Here is a 15,853-nt window from a genome sequence, read left to right as displayed (position 1 = left end):
TATGCATCCGATGAAGTGAGCTGTAGCTCACGAAAGCTCATGCTCAGATAAATGGGTGCGTCTCTCAGGTGCCACAAGTCCTCCTTTTCTTTTTGCCAATACAGACTAACACGGCTGTTCCTCTGAAAGCTAGTTGTATAGACTGCGCATGTGCAAGCTGTTCCACTCTCGAATATGGCACCTGGTGCGACCGTAGCAACAGTCCCCTCTTCGTGTGCCAGCTCAAAGCCTCCGGGTGGTAACGTGCACCCGGCGCCGCCAGGGTCCCCCCTGCTGGGTGCGGAGGGAGCGGTCGGCGCCCATCTTCCGATCCCTCCCATTGGTTGACGGAGCCAGCCGCGGGCGGGGGGGCCAGTGCTGATTGGAAGCGGCTGTAGCAGCTGCTGGTCCGCTAGCCAATCCGCTCCCGCCAGCTGATGCGGGGGGGTGTCGCGCGGGGCAGGCACGTGTGGGAGGGCAGCTGCCTGGCCGGGCAGCCAGAGCTCGGCTCCGCGCTGGGGCGCCCCTGGGCTCCCTCCCTGGGCCTCTGCAGCCCCCGGCATGGCTGAGGAGACGCCCCTCACCGTGGTGACCTGCACAGCCCCTGTCAACATCGCTGTCGTCAAGTACTGTGAGTATCCCCTGCCCCCCTGCCCCCTCTCCCGGGCCCGGCCCCCCCCCCGGGCCTGGCCCGCCCCCTCTCCCGGGCACGCCCCCCCCCCGGGCCGGGCCGGGCCCGGCCCCCCCCCCGGGCCCGGCCCGCCCCCCCCCCCCCCGGGCCCGGCCCCGGCCCCGGCCCCCCCCCCGGCCCTGGCCCGCCCCCTCTCCCGGGCACGCCCCCCCCCCCGGGCCTGGCCCCCCCCCGGGCCTGGCCCGCCCCCTCTCCCGGGCACGCCCCCCCCCCGGGCCGGGCCCAGCCCCCCCCCCGGGCCTGGCCCGCCCCCTCTCCCGGGCACGCCCCCCCCCGGGCCGGGCCCGGCCCCCCCCCCGGGCCTGGCCCCCCCCCCCCCGGGCCCGGCCCCGGCCCCCCCCCCCGGCCCTGGCCCGCCCCCTCTCCCGGGCACGCCCCCCCCCCGGGCCGGGCCCTGGCCCCCCCCCGGGCCGGGCACGCCCCCCCCCGGGCCTGGCCCGCCCCCTCTCCCGGGCACGCCCCCCCCCCCGGGCCGGGCCCAGCCCCCCCCCCCCGGGCCTGGCCCGCCCCCTCTCCCGGGCGCCCCCCCCCCCCCGGCCTGGCCCGCCCCGGTCCCAGGGCAGCGCCCCAGAGGGGGGCGGTGGGGGGGCGCGTATCCCCCAGGAAGGCCCTGGGGTCGGCCTGAGCGAGCAAACGCCTGTGTCTGTTAGACTGTGTAACCTCCTCGGGGCAGGGGCTGCGCCCTCCAGCGGGCGCCCCCCCCCCCGCGGCCCCTCCAGCGGGCGGGCCCCCCCCCCGCGGCCCCTCCAGCGGGCGGGCCCCCCCCCCGCGGCCCCTCCAGATGGCGCCTTTCGTCAAGGGCAGCGGAGCGGGTCTGGGCCGGGGGAAGAGCCCTGTCAAAGCCAATCTCATTGAGTCTGGCAGTCTTGGAGGAGCTGAAAGTTACCAAACCCTGTGACCCCGGTGAAGTCCCTTTCAGACTCTGTCTAACGGGACTGGAACATAGAGCACTGCCGGACGGGGGCATAGCTAGGGGAAAGGCTCTCGCCATCACTGGGGCAAAGGTCTCTGTGGGGGCTCTTGGCACCCTGTTCTGCCCCATGTCCCCTGCAGGGCGGGCCATCAGGCCTGTCTTTAATGGGGCTGACTTTGGCTTGTTCTCTGTTCCTGAGTTTGCAGATTTTGCCCTCCTTGATTGTCTCAGGCTCTGCATCAGAAGCACCTCCAGCTGTCATGGCAGCACACGCTGTAGGATTTAATAAATTAAAACAGAGGCCATGGTATCTAACCAGGACTGGGTGAGGCAAGCAGAATGAATTCTGTAGCCTGATCTCGTCAGACCTGTTTCTTGTAGCCAGTTCGCTGTGGACTGATGAGGATTATTTGGAAGTGACTTGGGTCTCTCTCTTTTATTGCATTATTGGGCTCCTCTGATGGGTCTCCACGTGCCTGAGAGCAACTGCTGAGGCAGGAACCTGAGTGATTAACTGTCTGATGAGAACCCCAGCCCCGTACTAATGACTGGGGACTCTCCATGCTGATTTTGCCATCTAATCTCTTCCAGGGGGGAAGCGAGATGAAGAGCTGATTTTACCCATCAATTCCTCTCTGAGCGTCACCCTGCACCAGGATCAGGTTGGTATGAACTTGTAATAAAAGCCCAGGAAAGATGCTTCTCGGGAGTGACTCGGAGCTGAGGCTGCTAGAGAAGAGAGATTGTTAGCGGTTGGACTGGAGCAGAGAGGGGGGTTTCATTTGAGAGTGAAACAACAGCAGGCACTCTTTTTCTGGGAACAATCAGGCAAATGTTCAAGGAAACAGGTGGTAACTTTCTTCCCAAAGGGCTTGGAAATGATGGGCCACTGTGGGAGAAACATCTGCCTAAAGTGTGGTTTGCTATAAACCCCACTGTCAGCGTGTCATAGAAATCTTTCCTCTCTCTACTTTCTATGTTATCATCATTCCAGTGCATTCCCCAAGGACCAGTACATGATTGTCCCCTGTGGCTCCTGTCCCTTCCCTTGGGAGAATATTACACAGCCTCCTGGGTCACAGCGTTGGGACTTATTTCCCTGATATTTAGCCAAAATTTCCCCCTTTCTTATTTTAATCTCATTTGGCCAAGTCTATCCCTTGGTGTAATCATTAACTCCTGGAAATTCAATGGAGTTCCCTTTTGCCCTTCATTTGTAGATCCCTGTGCACTGTGATCTGTCCCTCTGCAGTGTTTGAACTGGCACGTGTGCTTGGAGACATGTATCAGCCATGTATTAGCTCAGCGCTTCCCCGCAGGGCGAGGTGGGTGCAGCCTGGTGAAAAGGTGGGGGCTTGGGATCCGAAGGGATCTCTGGTTGGCCCGTGGCCTGTGCTGAAATGCTGCCTCGTCTTGGGTGACTTGTTGCCCCTCAGACCCAAAGAGACACCTAGTTTAAACTGCACTTCTAGGGCCTTGGGAAGGTCATGCCCAGTCTGGCTCTCATAAAGGTGAGAGGTGCCAGCCTGTTGGCGATGTCTCTTCCCATTTTAGAAGTGCTCACATTGGAGGGAGTATTGCCTGGTGGCAGGAACACCTGGGTTCTCTTCCCACATCTGCCACTGGCTTGCTGTGTGTGGCCTTGGGCCAGTCACTTCCCAACTCTGCCTCGTTTTCCCCATGTGTAAAGTGGGAGATGATAGTATTTACCTACCAGCGGGGGTTATGCAGCTGTGAGTTCACAGGTAAGTGGTGGTATAAATAGAAACCTTTAATTATTATCCTAGCAAAATGTGCAAGCCGCTGCCCCCTGGGAACAAGGGGTTGGGGGCACTTAGCTTTCGCTCTGCGTACACTTGCGGTTAGAGAGGAGCCGCTCTGTAAAACAAAGTAAACTTTGTACAGAAGCTGTTCACACATTCAGCAAAGCCGGGTAGCAGCCTCTGAATGGAGGGGGAGGGGGTGACCAGTGGGCAGGGTGCTGGGCTGGGAGTTGGAAGACCATGGTTCTAGTCCCACCTCTGCCACTGACCTCTGCTGACCTTGGGCAAGTCTCTTCCCTCTTCCACCTGTGTCAGCTCTTCAGGGGATTGTGTCACTCTGCCTGTGTACAGCACCTAGCACAATGGGGGCCTTTGGGTGCTACCGTGATAGAGAGCAATCGTGATACATTAGAATAATTTTGGGCTTTTGTTCTTCCTCGTCATAAATAGAACTTGATCCACGGCCCCCTCTGAGATGGGGATGGGGGCTTCGTGTGGCACACAGTGGCCACTGCCACGGGGCGGGGCTCAGCACCAATCCCTGGAGCTAAATCTAACCATGTGCTTGCACGTCGCTGGAACGCCCCTGCCTAGCCCTGGCTGCAGCTCAGCGCACTCTGATCTCTCCCTCCCAGCTTAAAACCACCACCACGGCCGCCATCAGCAGAGACTTCAAAGAGGACCGGCTCTGGCTGAACGGGGAAGAGGCCAACGTGGGGCACCCGCGGCTGCAGTCCTGCCTGCGGGAGAGTGAGTATCCTGGCTGGGGGCAGGGCAGGCACAGCCAGGTGGGCTGGTGGTGAGCAGCTGGAATTGCCAAGGGGCAGGCCCCAGTTTGAGCCCCCAGCTTTCCCTGCGGTCAAGGTCTGTCTCAGTCCCTTGGGTTGCCCATATACTTCCAACTTGCTGGGAGCATGATCCCCACTGGGCGCGCTCAGTACCCCCCCACAAGGCCATATGCAAGCTGCCGGTGGGACTCCTGGGGTCCATTCCCAGCCATGCCAGTGGTTCCCCACGTGACCCTGCCCAGGTCGCCGCCCTGCTCTGTGCCTCAGTTTCCCTCTCTGTAAAACCTCCCCCGTGTTCTTTGGGGTTTGAAGGGCTGTATTTAAAGCTTGTGAAGTGCTTTGAGACCCTTGCAGATTGCGGGGTGGAGGCTGCTTCTCTGGGACGTACCCCGCTCCCTAAAAGTCCCTTGTGCTACCCCAGTGCAGGCCCTCTCCTGCCCTGCCCAGAACCCATCCAGGAGAGCGAGGAGGGGCAGGCAGATACCTCTGTGGCTGGCACCATGGCCCTGCTGCTGCTGCCTTGCTCATTGTCTTCTCTCCAGCACCCAAATGGGGAGGGGGTGTTAGGTGCTAACCATGGACCTGCTGCCCCCAGTCCAGACCCCGTGGAACCCACTGGGGCAGGTCAGATGCCTCTGGACATCTAAGCCCCGCTCTGCTCTGTCCTGCAGTGCGCCGCCTGGCCAGGAAGCGCAGGGGCGGCAGTGCTGGGGCCGCGGCCCCCCTCAGCCTGTCCTACAAAGTGCACGTTGCCTCGGTGAACAACTTTCCCACGGCGGCCGGCCTGGCGTCTTCAGCAGCGGGGTATGCCTGCCTGGGTGAGTGCATGGGTGTGAGCCCTGCCCCAGCTCCTGCCCCCCCACTCTTTGCCCCCACACCCTGCCCTCGGCTCTCGGGAGGGGGGAGTGGGTGGTGTGCATGCGCTGGGTTGTCCCTGCTCCTGGCTCTTGAGAGAGGGTGCCGGGCTGTCCCTTCCCCCCCCCACACACACTGTCCCCGGCTCTCCAGGGAGTGGAGGGTGGGCTTTCCATGTCTCTCTCTCCTCTCGCCCCCCTCCCCTCCCAAATGCCCTGCACTGGGCTGCTGTGCTGTCCCCTTCCTCCCCCGTGGCTGGGCTGTGCTGTAGTGAGGTTTGGGGAGAAGCCTGGGGGGGGCTGTCTGGGGACGAGCGACCCTAGGATCGGCCCAGGGGGCTGGATGCTGGTGGAGGAGGATCCAGCTGGCCAGAGCCCTGGGGCCAGGCCCCATGGGTGGGGAGCGAGTCCCCCAGCCGCGCTGACCTCACCCCATCTCCTGTCCCAGTGCACACCCTGGCCCGGCTGTATGGCGTGGAGGGCGAGCTCTCTGACGTCGCCCGCCAGGGATCGGGCAGCGCCTGCAGGAGCATGCTTGGGGGCTTCGTGCAGTGGCTGATGGGGGAGCGGCCCGACGGCAAGGACAGCGTTGCCCAGCAGGTGGTGCCAGAGACACACTGGCCGGAGCTCAGAGTGCTCATCCTGGTGGTGAGTGAGAACCGGGGGGCAACCCCGCGGGTCTGGTACCCCTAGGTCACGGCATCCATCCAGCCTGAAGGTGGGGCAGGAAAAGCATTATGGGATGGTGAGGAGAGAGTGAGACCTAGGGCTGGTTCTGCCCTGGGAGCTAGGACTCCTGGGTTCTGTTCCCAGCTCTGGAAGGGAAGTGTGGGCTAGTGGTTAGAGCAGGGACCTTGGCATCAGGACTCTTCGGTTCTGTGCCAGCCTCTCCCGCATACTAGACCTTGGGCAGTCACTCCCACTCCCTGTGGCTCACTTCCCCTGCAGTCCCGGGCCTGCCTCCCAAAGGGGCTGGAGGTTCATCCGCGGGGGTATGTTCCAGATGGGATTCTGGCTAGTAGGGCTCTTGCAGACAGTCGCTCTCCGAGACTGAGAACCTATCGACCCAGACCTGGGCTCTGGGGTTTGCTGCGTCCTCACTTGGGAGGGAGAGCTGTGTCTGTTCCTGGTGTGCTGGGGCGCGTGGAGTCAGAGTGGTCCTGAGGGTTTAGGGGTGAGATACTCCCAAGAATGTCCCAGTTGGGGTGGGGCAGCTGACTGGCCCCAGGTGGTGACATCTGTTCCCCAAGCATCTGGGGGCCGCTGCACCTTCCTCTGGGTGGGGAGAGCCCTTGGGGATGTTGATGCGAAGAGCTTTCTTCCTCTCCCCCCCCCCTGCAGGTAAGCGCTGAGAAGAAACCGGTGGGCAGCACGGCTGGGATGCAGACAAGCGTGGACACCAGCCGCTTGCTGAAGGTTTGAGGCTGGAGCCCTGTTCTCAGCTGTGTGGGGGCAGGTGTTTCTCTTGCTCACGTTTGATCTAGCTGTCCCTGCAATGCTGCTGGGGCGGACGGGGGCGCTGGCGTTTGGAATAACCCCCAAATCACTCACTCAAATCCCATAGCAAAGGGGGCCTGATGCTAACTTCCCACTTCCCCTGTGCTCCAGCACCTGCCCCTGGAGCCCTGCTGGGGGGCGTGTTTGACTCCTGACCCCAGAGACTGGAAATGTGGAATTTGGTGGAATCCAAACTCTCCTGCTTCAGGGCCTGAGCTGACCTCTAGCTAATGGTGGCCGGGAACGGGCAGGTTATTCCGTCCATGCTGTCTGCAGGGCTGCTGGGCCTGATGCCGTGCTCCCTTGCAAAATCTGCTGGACCTCTGAGTGCATTTGGTGGTGTTTTTCCAACTCCTTCCAGCACAACGGTTCCATGTCAGTGTTACTCGGGCTCTGGTCACTAGAGTGACTGAGCGCCTTTGAATGCACTCGGGGAACCAGCTCATTGCTTGCAGGCTGTAACGCAGTGCGGCTGGAGACACCGAGGCCGTTTAGCTCCGAGTCTCTTCCTGCGGGGGCTGCTGGATCCGAGGGTATTGCCTGCGCGTTGGGGAGGTTTTACTCGGGGGTGAGCAGGCTCTACCCAAGTGGCCATGGGCCGAGTTTTCAGCCAGCTGCTGGAACATCCCTGACTGTGTTAACAACTCAGCCAGCTGCCGCGTTGTGATGTGACTGAGGGCGTCTGGGGAGACCCTTCGTAGCTGAAGCACTAATTCTATCCAGAGGGTGGGAGGGAGATTTGGGAGCCCTCCCGCCTGACATCCCCTTCAAAACAGCCCTCCACAGCCAGTGGGGAGCAGCTGTGCACTGACTCCTGGTGGGGAGGGACTGTTATCAGTGGTTCACGGTCAGGCTGGAAGGGCATAAGGAGTGGGGTCCCACAGGGATCAGTTCTGGGTCCGGTTCTGTTCAATATCTTCATCAATGATTTAGAGAATGACAGAGAGAGTACACTTATACAGTTTGCAAACGATACCAAGCTGGGGGGATTGCAAGTGCTTTGGAGGATAGGATTAAAATTCAAAATGATCTGGACAAGCAGGAGAAATGGTCTGAAGTAAATCGGATGAAATTCAATAAGGACAAAGGCAAAGTACTCCACTTAGGAAGGAACAATCGGTTGCACACGTACAAAATGGGAAATGACGGCTTAGGAAGGAGTACTGCGGAAAGGGATCTGGGGGTCACAGTGGACCACAAGCTAAATATGAGTCAACAGTGTAACATTGTTGTGAAAAAATCAAACATCGTTCTGGGCTGTATTAGCAGGAGTGTTGTAAGCAAGACACAAGAAGTAATTCTTCCGCTCTACTCCGCGCTGATTAGGCCTCAACTGGAGCTTTGTGTCCAGTTCTGGGTGCCACATTTCAGGAAGGATGTGGACAAATTGGAGAAAGTCCAGAGAAGAGCAACAAAAATGATTAAAGGTCTAGCAAACCTGAACTATGAAGGAAGATTGAAAAAATTGGGTTTGTTTAGTCTGAAGAAGAGACGACTGAGAGGGGACATAACAGTTTTCATGTATGTAAAAGGTTGTTACAAGGAGGAGGGGGAATATTGTTCTCTTTAACCTCTGAGGAAGCACAAGAAGCAGTGGGCTTAAATTGCAGCAAGAGCGGTTTAGGAAAAATTTCCTAACTGTCAGGGTGGTTAAGCGCTGGAATAAATTGCCTAGGGAGGTTGTGGAATCTCCATCATTGGGGATTTTTAAGAGCAGGCTGGACAAACACCGGTCAAGGATGGACTCTAGACAATACTTAGTCCTGCCATGAGTGCAGGGGACTGGACTAGATGTCCTCTTGAGGTCCCTTCCAGTTCTATGATTCTATGACTCCTCCAGCTCTCCTGACTCTTTTCCCACCTTTGTAGGGGCATTGTTGGTGGGTAGGGCCTTGCTGGGAGCAGCCCCTCCCGATGGTTGTGTGGGGCCCAGGGTTAGAGATGGTGCAGTCCATCCCTCGTGCTGTGATGAGGTGCCCCCACTGGACGATGGTGCCAAGGAGATGGCACAGGTGCCCAAAATAGTAATGAGACTTTGTGGGTCTCCCCATCCCAATGCAGTGGGGCCCCCCTCAGTGTAACTGTCCCTGTTGCCCCATTGCAGCATCGCGCAGAGGCGGTGGTGCCGGAGCGCATGGCCCAGATGATCCAGTTCATCCGGCAGCGAGACTTTGAGGGCTTTGGCCAGCTGACCATGAAGGACAGCAACCAGTTCCATGCCACCTGCCTGGACACCTTCCCTCCCATCTTCTACCTCAATGACATCTCCCGGCGCATCATCGCCCTGGCCCACCGATTCAACGCGCACCACGGCAAGACCAAGGTGGGCTCAGAGTGGGTTACCTGGACTGGCATCAGGGGTGCACAGCATGGCACTTCGGGCAGGGCCTCCTGGTTCAGAGAGCGGCTGTCCTTTCACCAAGGCGACAGGGGCCAGGGGAGCGAGTGTCAGAGCCCCGTGATTGGAGGGTAGTGTCTGTCTGCTCAGAACATGAGCCATTGGCCGCCCCTTTGAGATCTCCCGGGGCCGATCTGCTGTGCCGGGCGCTACAGTCACTCACTGAGCACGTGTGCTCAAGCAGGTCCTAGGGAATTTTGGGATTTCCCCAGGAAGATTGTGGGAGTTGGGAGACTTTTACCACCTTCTCCCCTGGCACCCAAGAGGGCCCCCCCCCCAACCATGTGCAATTGTCTACCATGCGCTGCAGCTTGGAGTGGCACTGGGAGCTCTGGGGTATGTGTCCAGGAGACGCCGCTTCCCACCTAACTGAGGGCAGCGCAGTCAGGGTGCCGGGGTGGGACAGCAAACCGGTGTAGGGCTGCACTGACTTGTAACCGCTACGCGGGAGGTAACTTCCTAGTGGAGCGATTTCCCCCATAGAGGGCTCCAGTGTGTGACGAAAGGATCCTTGCTGCCCCAGACGACCTGCCCCTAGGAAACCAACTAAAATCGACCTCCCTGTGTGAGTGATCTATCCTTCCCGGCTTCTGCCACCCACCCTGCAGCACCTACCCCCCTTCCCCAGTGACTAACCTTCAGCAAATCTCCATCACACGCCCCTGACTGTTTGTGGGAAATGTGTGGGATCCCGCGGCCCCGATCCCTGGGGCGTGATGGAGTCGAGCAGTTGGTGGATGTGAGGACGAGGTGCAGTCGGCTCGCACGCTTCAGGGGCCCCACTGCTCTCTGCAGGGCTCAGGGAGGGATCCCCACCCCAGATGCAGCTGTCGGGGGATGAGGGGGTTGGTTCATTCTGCAGCACCGGGTGTTGCCCATGAATACTAGATCTCATGGACCGCTGGGCAGGATCTGTTTGCCCACCTGGCCGTGCTAGCATCGGCCCCGTGGCGTGGCGGAGGAAGGGATGTGCATCTCATAGGGGGCAGATGAAACAGGAAGCAGCTGCTGCTCTTCTTGCTGCCTTCCTCGAGCAGGTGTTTCTCTCTGGTCAGCCCCATTCACCTGCCCCCTGAGCTCCCTGCTCTGGTGCCAGTGTGCCGCAGGGCACCGGAGCGTGGAGACGTGCCCTGGGCCAGCAAAGGCTGCGGCTGGGCGAGTGTTCGGGATGCCGGGCGCTGGAGCCCACGGGCGACAGGCAGCCCTGCTCCGCATGCTGTGCTGACCACGTCCGCTCTGTTGTAGGTGGCCTACACCTTTGACGCTGGCCCCAACGCCGTGGTCTTCACCCTGGCGGACACGGTGGATGAGTTTGTGGAAGTGGTGAAGTGCAGCTTCCCTCCTGAGTCTAATGGAGGCCAGTAAGTCCCAGCCGCCCTGTTCAGCCAGCGCGGTGTGCTGGGGACTGGGGTAGCAGGGGCTGCAAGTCGGGACTGAGGGGCACCAGCAGAGGGGCGTAGGTCGGGGGAGGGAAATGCTGGTCAGGATTGAGGGGTATCGGTAGAGCTGAGGGCTCCCAGGGGAGGGGGCTGCAGGCCGGGATTGAGGGACATTGGCAGTGCTTGGGGTGGAGGTGCAGTGGGGCAGCAGGAGAAAGTTGGCAGCAGGGCTGTTCCCTCTGCCCGGCCCGTTTGATTCTGGTCTGTCCAGGGTCTCTAGCGGCTGCTCTCAGCCCTGGTGCCAGGGTCTGCTCCAGGCGAGCATTTCCCGGGGCCCAGGGCCTGCAGCGGCCAGAGGGTTTGAGGCTGTCAGGCAGCACTAGTGGGGTCTGCCCGCGACGGACTAAGGCGGGAGCTCTAGGAGCTAGGCCTGGGGGCCTGGAGAGGGCATTGGTGAGAAAGAGCCAGTCTGGAGCAGATGAGGGGCAGCCCGAGGTGACCCGGCGCAGGGGGGGATGACTGGGAGGGCAGCGACTCCTAGCCCCATTTGACCACCCGCCCATCCCCCCTCTCTTGGCGTGTGCCCCACGTACCCCTGCCGATATCCTGCAGGTTCCTGAGGGGGCTGCCGGCTGGGCCCGCCTTGCTCTCGGAGGAGCTGCTCTCCACAGTGGTGCTGGAGCCTGTTCCTGGGGCGATCCGGTACATCCTCCTCACCGAGGTACGGCGTGGGGCTGGGCCTGAGGCAGGTGTGGGGTGCTGTTGCAGACCCGGGCCCATCCACACTGGGGAGCTCAAACATGGCTGGGCCCTGGGGTTGACTGTCTGCAGCGGCAGAAAGAAACCATGTTTGCGCAGCCTGGAGTGGGTAACGAGAGGGGCACAGGTCTGTTTGACTCCCCTCTGGGTCTCTGGCCACGCTCCGAACCCCAGAGTCTGAATTAGGGGCGGGGAGGGGGGCTTAAGTCCTCCCCCCCCAATCCCCATTGCAAAGGCTGTCTTTAAGCCTGGCCCTTTGTAAGGACAAGAGCCCTGTGCCATGGGGGAGCGCCCCAAGATTGTGGAGCCAGTTCCTTGGGTGGGGCTGAGCGCTCGTCGAGGCCTTATCTACACTGCTACTTTCTCGCTCAGGGGAGTGACAAAACACCCCCCTGAGCGCTGCAAGTTTCAGTGCTGTGACGTGCCAGTGTAGACAGTGCCCCAGTGCTGGGAGCTGCGCCCCTTGAGGGGGTGGGTTTTTTGCAGCGTGGGGAGAGCTCTCCCCCAGCACTGGTGCAGCACTTTAACATTGCTAGTGAGGACAGACCCTGAGTTCTTTCCTGGCAGCTGGCCCCGCCCCATCCCAGCACCTGCTTCCTCTTTCTCTGTGACCCAGCGGTCCCCTAGCACGTCGGCCACGTGGAATCAGGGCCTGGAGGAGCCATGTGGCTCCCAGCCGTGGGTTTGGCCAGTGCTGGTGTGAGAGGAAAGCAGCGTGTGATGCAAGGTGTCCCCTGGCATCACAGGGTTAAATCCAACGTACCCACCAGAGTGCGGAGGGGAGACCTGGGGCAAGCATCCGGTTAAGAGCAGGATGAGGAGGCATTGGATGGGGGGCAGGCTGCTGGTGAAGACTTAGTCATCCCAGATTGGACTGTGAGGTTCACAGATCTGCAATGGCAGGAGGCGGACCACCGGCCTGCCCACCTCTGGCATTGCAATGCTCAAAGGGGGCTTTCTTCAAACCCCCCCCCCCCCCCCAGCAGGGCACCCAGTCAGCTGTTTGGTGCTCTCTAAACCCTCTGCTGTGTACGTGTCTGGGTCTCTCACCCGTAGCACCCAAGGGGTCCCAGCAGCCCTCTCCAGCTCCCCTCTGTAATGTGTGGCTTTGTTCCTCTTGTAGCCGGGGCCGGGGCCTCAGCCTCTGGATGATCCCAACCTCCATCTGCTGGGAGCAGATGGGCTTCCCCGCCTCAGTGCCTGAGCAGCCCCCTGCAGAGCAGCCGCCCGGCACCCTTCAGCCTCAGGGATACACGCTGAGCAAAGACACTTCCAGCCCGCGGGGAGTGGGGAATGTGGATGGTGGCGATGCTGTTTCAGTCGCTGGCTCTCAGGAGAGCAGAGAGGCGTTCGGGGAGTGGCCTTGGGGGATCGATCCCAGCAAAGCTTGGGGATTGCCAGTGAGGTACAGTCTGGGAGAAGGTTTTCAGGTCCTGCTGCTCCCTCTTGGGGGATTTAATGCTGGGGAAGAGCGCTGCTGACCAAAGCCCCCTTGCAGAACACACGCCACCTGGCCAGTGGCAGGGCTAGTGTCCTCACACTGCCCAGCCAGGGTGCTTCTTCCCCCCATGGGCCAGGGCCCCTCAGGAAAGGAGGGTCCCATCTCCAGGCCAATTCTGCCAGCAAAGGAGGGCAGTTGTGATGAGGCTGCTCGTCTGCTAGGAAAAGGATTGACTCCACAGCAAACCGCTTCCAGATGGGAACAGCTCCTGGTGCCAGCTGCCCTGGACTCCTTTCTGGTGGGGCCTGATCTGGACTGACCTAGAGATGAAGGGCTCACTCACCCATCCCCTTAGCCAGCTGGTGCCGCTCCCCGGCAGGCATGGAGTTCCCTCCCCAGATCACCCCATCCCACTCTACGCTAACTGGGAAGCTGGGTTTTAAAAATGGAGCAATCTTGAAATGTCCCTTCTTCCTTGTTTTTGGTTTTAAGTGTAAATGTCCATGAATATCACTTTCTGAACCCAGGAGTGTGTCTGCTCAGTTTTTTACATTCTTCCCCCCCCCCCCCCCCCCCGCTTTCCCTTCGACTTGTTAAGATCCAGCGGGAGACACCCAGAGGGATGGGGGAGAGGGTGTTGTCCAAGAAGAGGCTGGAAATGAAGCAGGTAGATTAAATTCCTACATTACATTAGCAGCCCTAACCAGTCCAGTCCCACCATGCATGTAGGCTCGTTTCTTTCCATTGTGATTCCACAGCTACTTTAGCAAATGTTTGGAATAAGAGCCCTGGTATCTGGGGCAAATTCTGGTTACTTTCTGGCTACCCTCCTATTCCCTTCTGCAGGTCCAATTGTAGGAGTTATTCTTCACTTCCCCTCTTAAAAACACACTCCCCCCCCTCCCCCCCCACATGCTGGTGTTGTGTGCTGCTCAGCAGCTGCAGTGTTCCACCCCAAGGCAGCTGCATTTCAGAGGTGGGTGAGTGATCACTAGTGCGGGGACAGCCACGACAGCACTTGAACTGGGAGGCAGGTCCTATCCAACAGTTCGAGCAGCTTTATTGTTCAGAATCTTTTCCAAACGTCCCATAGCTCCTCCTCCCAGAGACCCTTCTGCTGTCTGGCAGAGCCCGCTTACTCATGAGGAATTTGGCTACCGGCGACCTGGTTGGTTGGTTTTCATTTTGTTTTTTAAAGCCCTTTGTCATAGTTCATTCCAGCACCTTGGTTGCTCTTCTCTGCGGTGCTTGAGACCTATTTGACCCTGATGAAATCCCCCCGTTTGGCGGAAGCTCTGCGGGGAGGGTTGCTATAGAAATAGGGTTGCTCATTCAGAAGTTCAGGGGGACTTGGGATGTCAGTGGGGTAATGTTTGAGGGGCGTTGCGTCACCTCCTGGGTTAGAGTAAAAGTTGAAGGGACAGGCCCAGAAATGTGTGTAGACCATAGAGCTTTGCCTGATGCCTTTGTATGGGGGTATCTCGAAGGCCTGGGGCAGCGGCAATCTTGGTGGCCCAGGAGGAAATTGGGTGATCTAAGAAGGGAGGAGACAGGAAATGTTTGCTGTAAATCAGGGGTTGGGGGATAAAACAAAGGGAGCATGGGGGTCACATGGCCTTTGCCGGCTGGGGGGCAAGGAGGAACTGCCTTTGTCAGGTTCCTCACTGACTGATTGCAGCCGGGACCCCTTCAGCTGTGGCTTGCAGAGCCTAGGCTGGGCTCTGTAGCCAGAGGCTTGAGTGAAAGCATTTCAGGGTGGGCTCAAGGGTCCTGCCTGGTGCCTGACCTGCAGAGCAGGAGCAGGGTCTGGCCACGCAGCAGCCTTCCTCTCATTCCCCACCCATCTGGAGAAGGGGAACAGGGCAGCAGTTGCCTCTGCTTGCCATGATTCCACAGCCTCTGTTAACTCCCCTGGGTTGCATGGCTCTCTTGCGAAGTGTATCGCAGCTGTCAGGGCCTGACTGAAGCGATTCTCCCCCAGCTGCTTTGGGTGAGCAGGGCTGGGCCTGCAGAGAACCCGAGTTCAGTCCCTGCTCTGCCACTGCCATGCTTTGTGAGTGAGGGCAGGTCCCTTTGCCTCTCTGTGCCTCAGTTTCCCTAGCTTTAACCTCCTTAGGTCAAGTGCTGCAAGATCTCCTCATGAAAAGCTCCATAGGAGTGCGGTAGATAGCCCTGCATCCTTGTCCTTCTGCCAAGCTGTCCAGCCCTTAGGGTCACAGCTCCTAAGCTGCACCCAGTTTCTGATGAATGGAAAGAGCACAAGGGCCTTTTAAGCTCCCGTAACAAGGAATGTTCCCTCTAAGCAACCTGCTTTCCCCCGTTGCTCCCTACCTGAGGAAGGTTGACCTAAAGGTTAGATGAGGCCCTGCAAGTCCAGAGGGCTGGATCCGGGCCCAGTCCTCGCGCTGACTCCACAAGTGATGCTGGGTCATACAGTCACAGCGTTTCATGCCCGAAGGGACCACGGCCCGCACCCACACCCTAAATGCAACAACCAAAATGGACCCGTGTACTGGGGGGGGGAGACAATCTGGGAGTGAGCGAGGTGCACTCGGGAGTGCCCGAGGCCTCCCCAGGAGCAGGAAGATGTGATACACCTAGATAATTCTGGCAAGTGACTTGCACCCACATGTTGCAGAGGAAGGTAAAAACACCACCAGTCTGACCGGGACCCTCCCTGCCCTGTGGTCCCGTCTCCAGCCCTAGCCCTCCCCACCCCCTGGTCCCTCTCTAGCCCTGGCCTTTCTTGCCCCGTGGTCCCTCTCCAGCCCTAGCCCTCCCCGCCCCGTGGTCCCTCTCTAGCCCTGGCCTTTCTCGCCCCATGGTCCCTCTCCAGCCCTGGCCCTCCCCGCCCCGTGGTCCCTCTCCAGCCCTGGCCCTCCCCGCCCCGTGGTCCCTCTCTAGCCCTGGCCTTTCTCGCCCCGTGGTCCCTCTCCAGCTCTGGCCCTCCCCGCCCCGTGGTCCCTCTCTAGCCCTGGCAATCTCTGATGCTTCAGAGGAAGGAGATTAAAAATAAAAACCCCAAAACCCAGAAGGGCGGAAGGGGGGGGGGAATCCCTTCCAGACCCCCTGCAGGTGGCTGGCTGGCTGAAAGCCTGCAGTCGCTTCACGTCTGTGCCTCAGTTTCCCCGGTGTGGCCGGGGGCTGGCTGAGCCCTGCCCTTCCCCGCGCTGGGGGCGGGTGCCGGGCTGTTTGCAGAGCCGGGAGCCCGCCGCTGGCGCCCCCCCGGGCCCGCTCCTTCCTTTGAAAGCGGGTTTTAAAGCCTCCGAGGCAGCGGGCAGCGGCGCGCCGGGCTCCCCCGCCGGGCCAGGGCCCGAGAGCCGGATCGCCGCCGCCCGCGGCTGGGCTGGGGGCGGGCCGGTCCCTGCCCCGGCCCCGGCGGGTGTGGCCA

The 15,853-nt window shown here is 60.3% G+C and overlaps 1 protein-coding gene across 1 annotated transcript; it reads left to right on the top strand.

Annotated features, from left to right (window-relative positions):
- The first annotated feature begins 417 nt into the window (after positions 1 to 417).
- MVD (mevalonate diphosphate decarboxylase) lies at positions 418 to 12,988 on the top strand. Its single transcript, XM_048816726.2, has 10 exons — positions 418 to 610; positions 2,175 to 2,245; positions 3,982 to 4,096; positions 4,806 to 4,952; positions 5,437 to 5,636; positions 6,330 to 6,404; positions 8,590 to 8,808; positions 10,129 to 10,244; positions 10,875 to 10,983; positions 12,145 to 12,988. Exons 1-10 carry the CDS (start codon positions 541 to 543, stop codon positions 12,223 to 12,225), a joined length of 1,203 nt encoding a protein of 400 aa, XP_048672683.2. The 5' UTR covers positions 418 to 540; the 3' UTR covers positions 12,226 to 12,988.
- The last annotated feature ends 2,865 nt before the right edge of the window (positions 12,989 to 15,853 follow it).

This window comes from Caretta caretta, chromosome 12 (assembly GCF_965140235.1).
Source record: "Caretta caretta isolate rCarCar2 chromosome 12, rCarCar1.hap1, whole genome shotgun sequence".
In the NCBI taxonomy this organism is placed as follows: Eukaryota; Metazoa; Chordata; order Testudines; family Cheloniidae; genus Caretta; species Caretta caretta.
This window is presented reverse-complemented; position numbering and strand designations above follow the sequence as displayed.

Bases quoted from the DNA above. Each gene is read 5' to 3' on its own strand.
- MVD (XM_048816726.2), top strand. From the start codon at position 541: ATGGCTGAGGAGACGCCCCTCACCGTGGTGACCTGCACAGCCCCTGTC. The intron at 611-2,174 runs GTGAGTATCCCC...AATCTCTTCCAG, and splicing joins CATCGCTGTCGTCAAGTACT to GGGGGAAGCGAGATGAAGAG. The intron at 6,405-8,589 runs GTTTGAGGCTGG...GCCCCATTGCAG, and splicing joins ACACCAGCCGCTTGCTGAAG to CATCGCGCAGAGGCGGTGGT.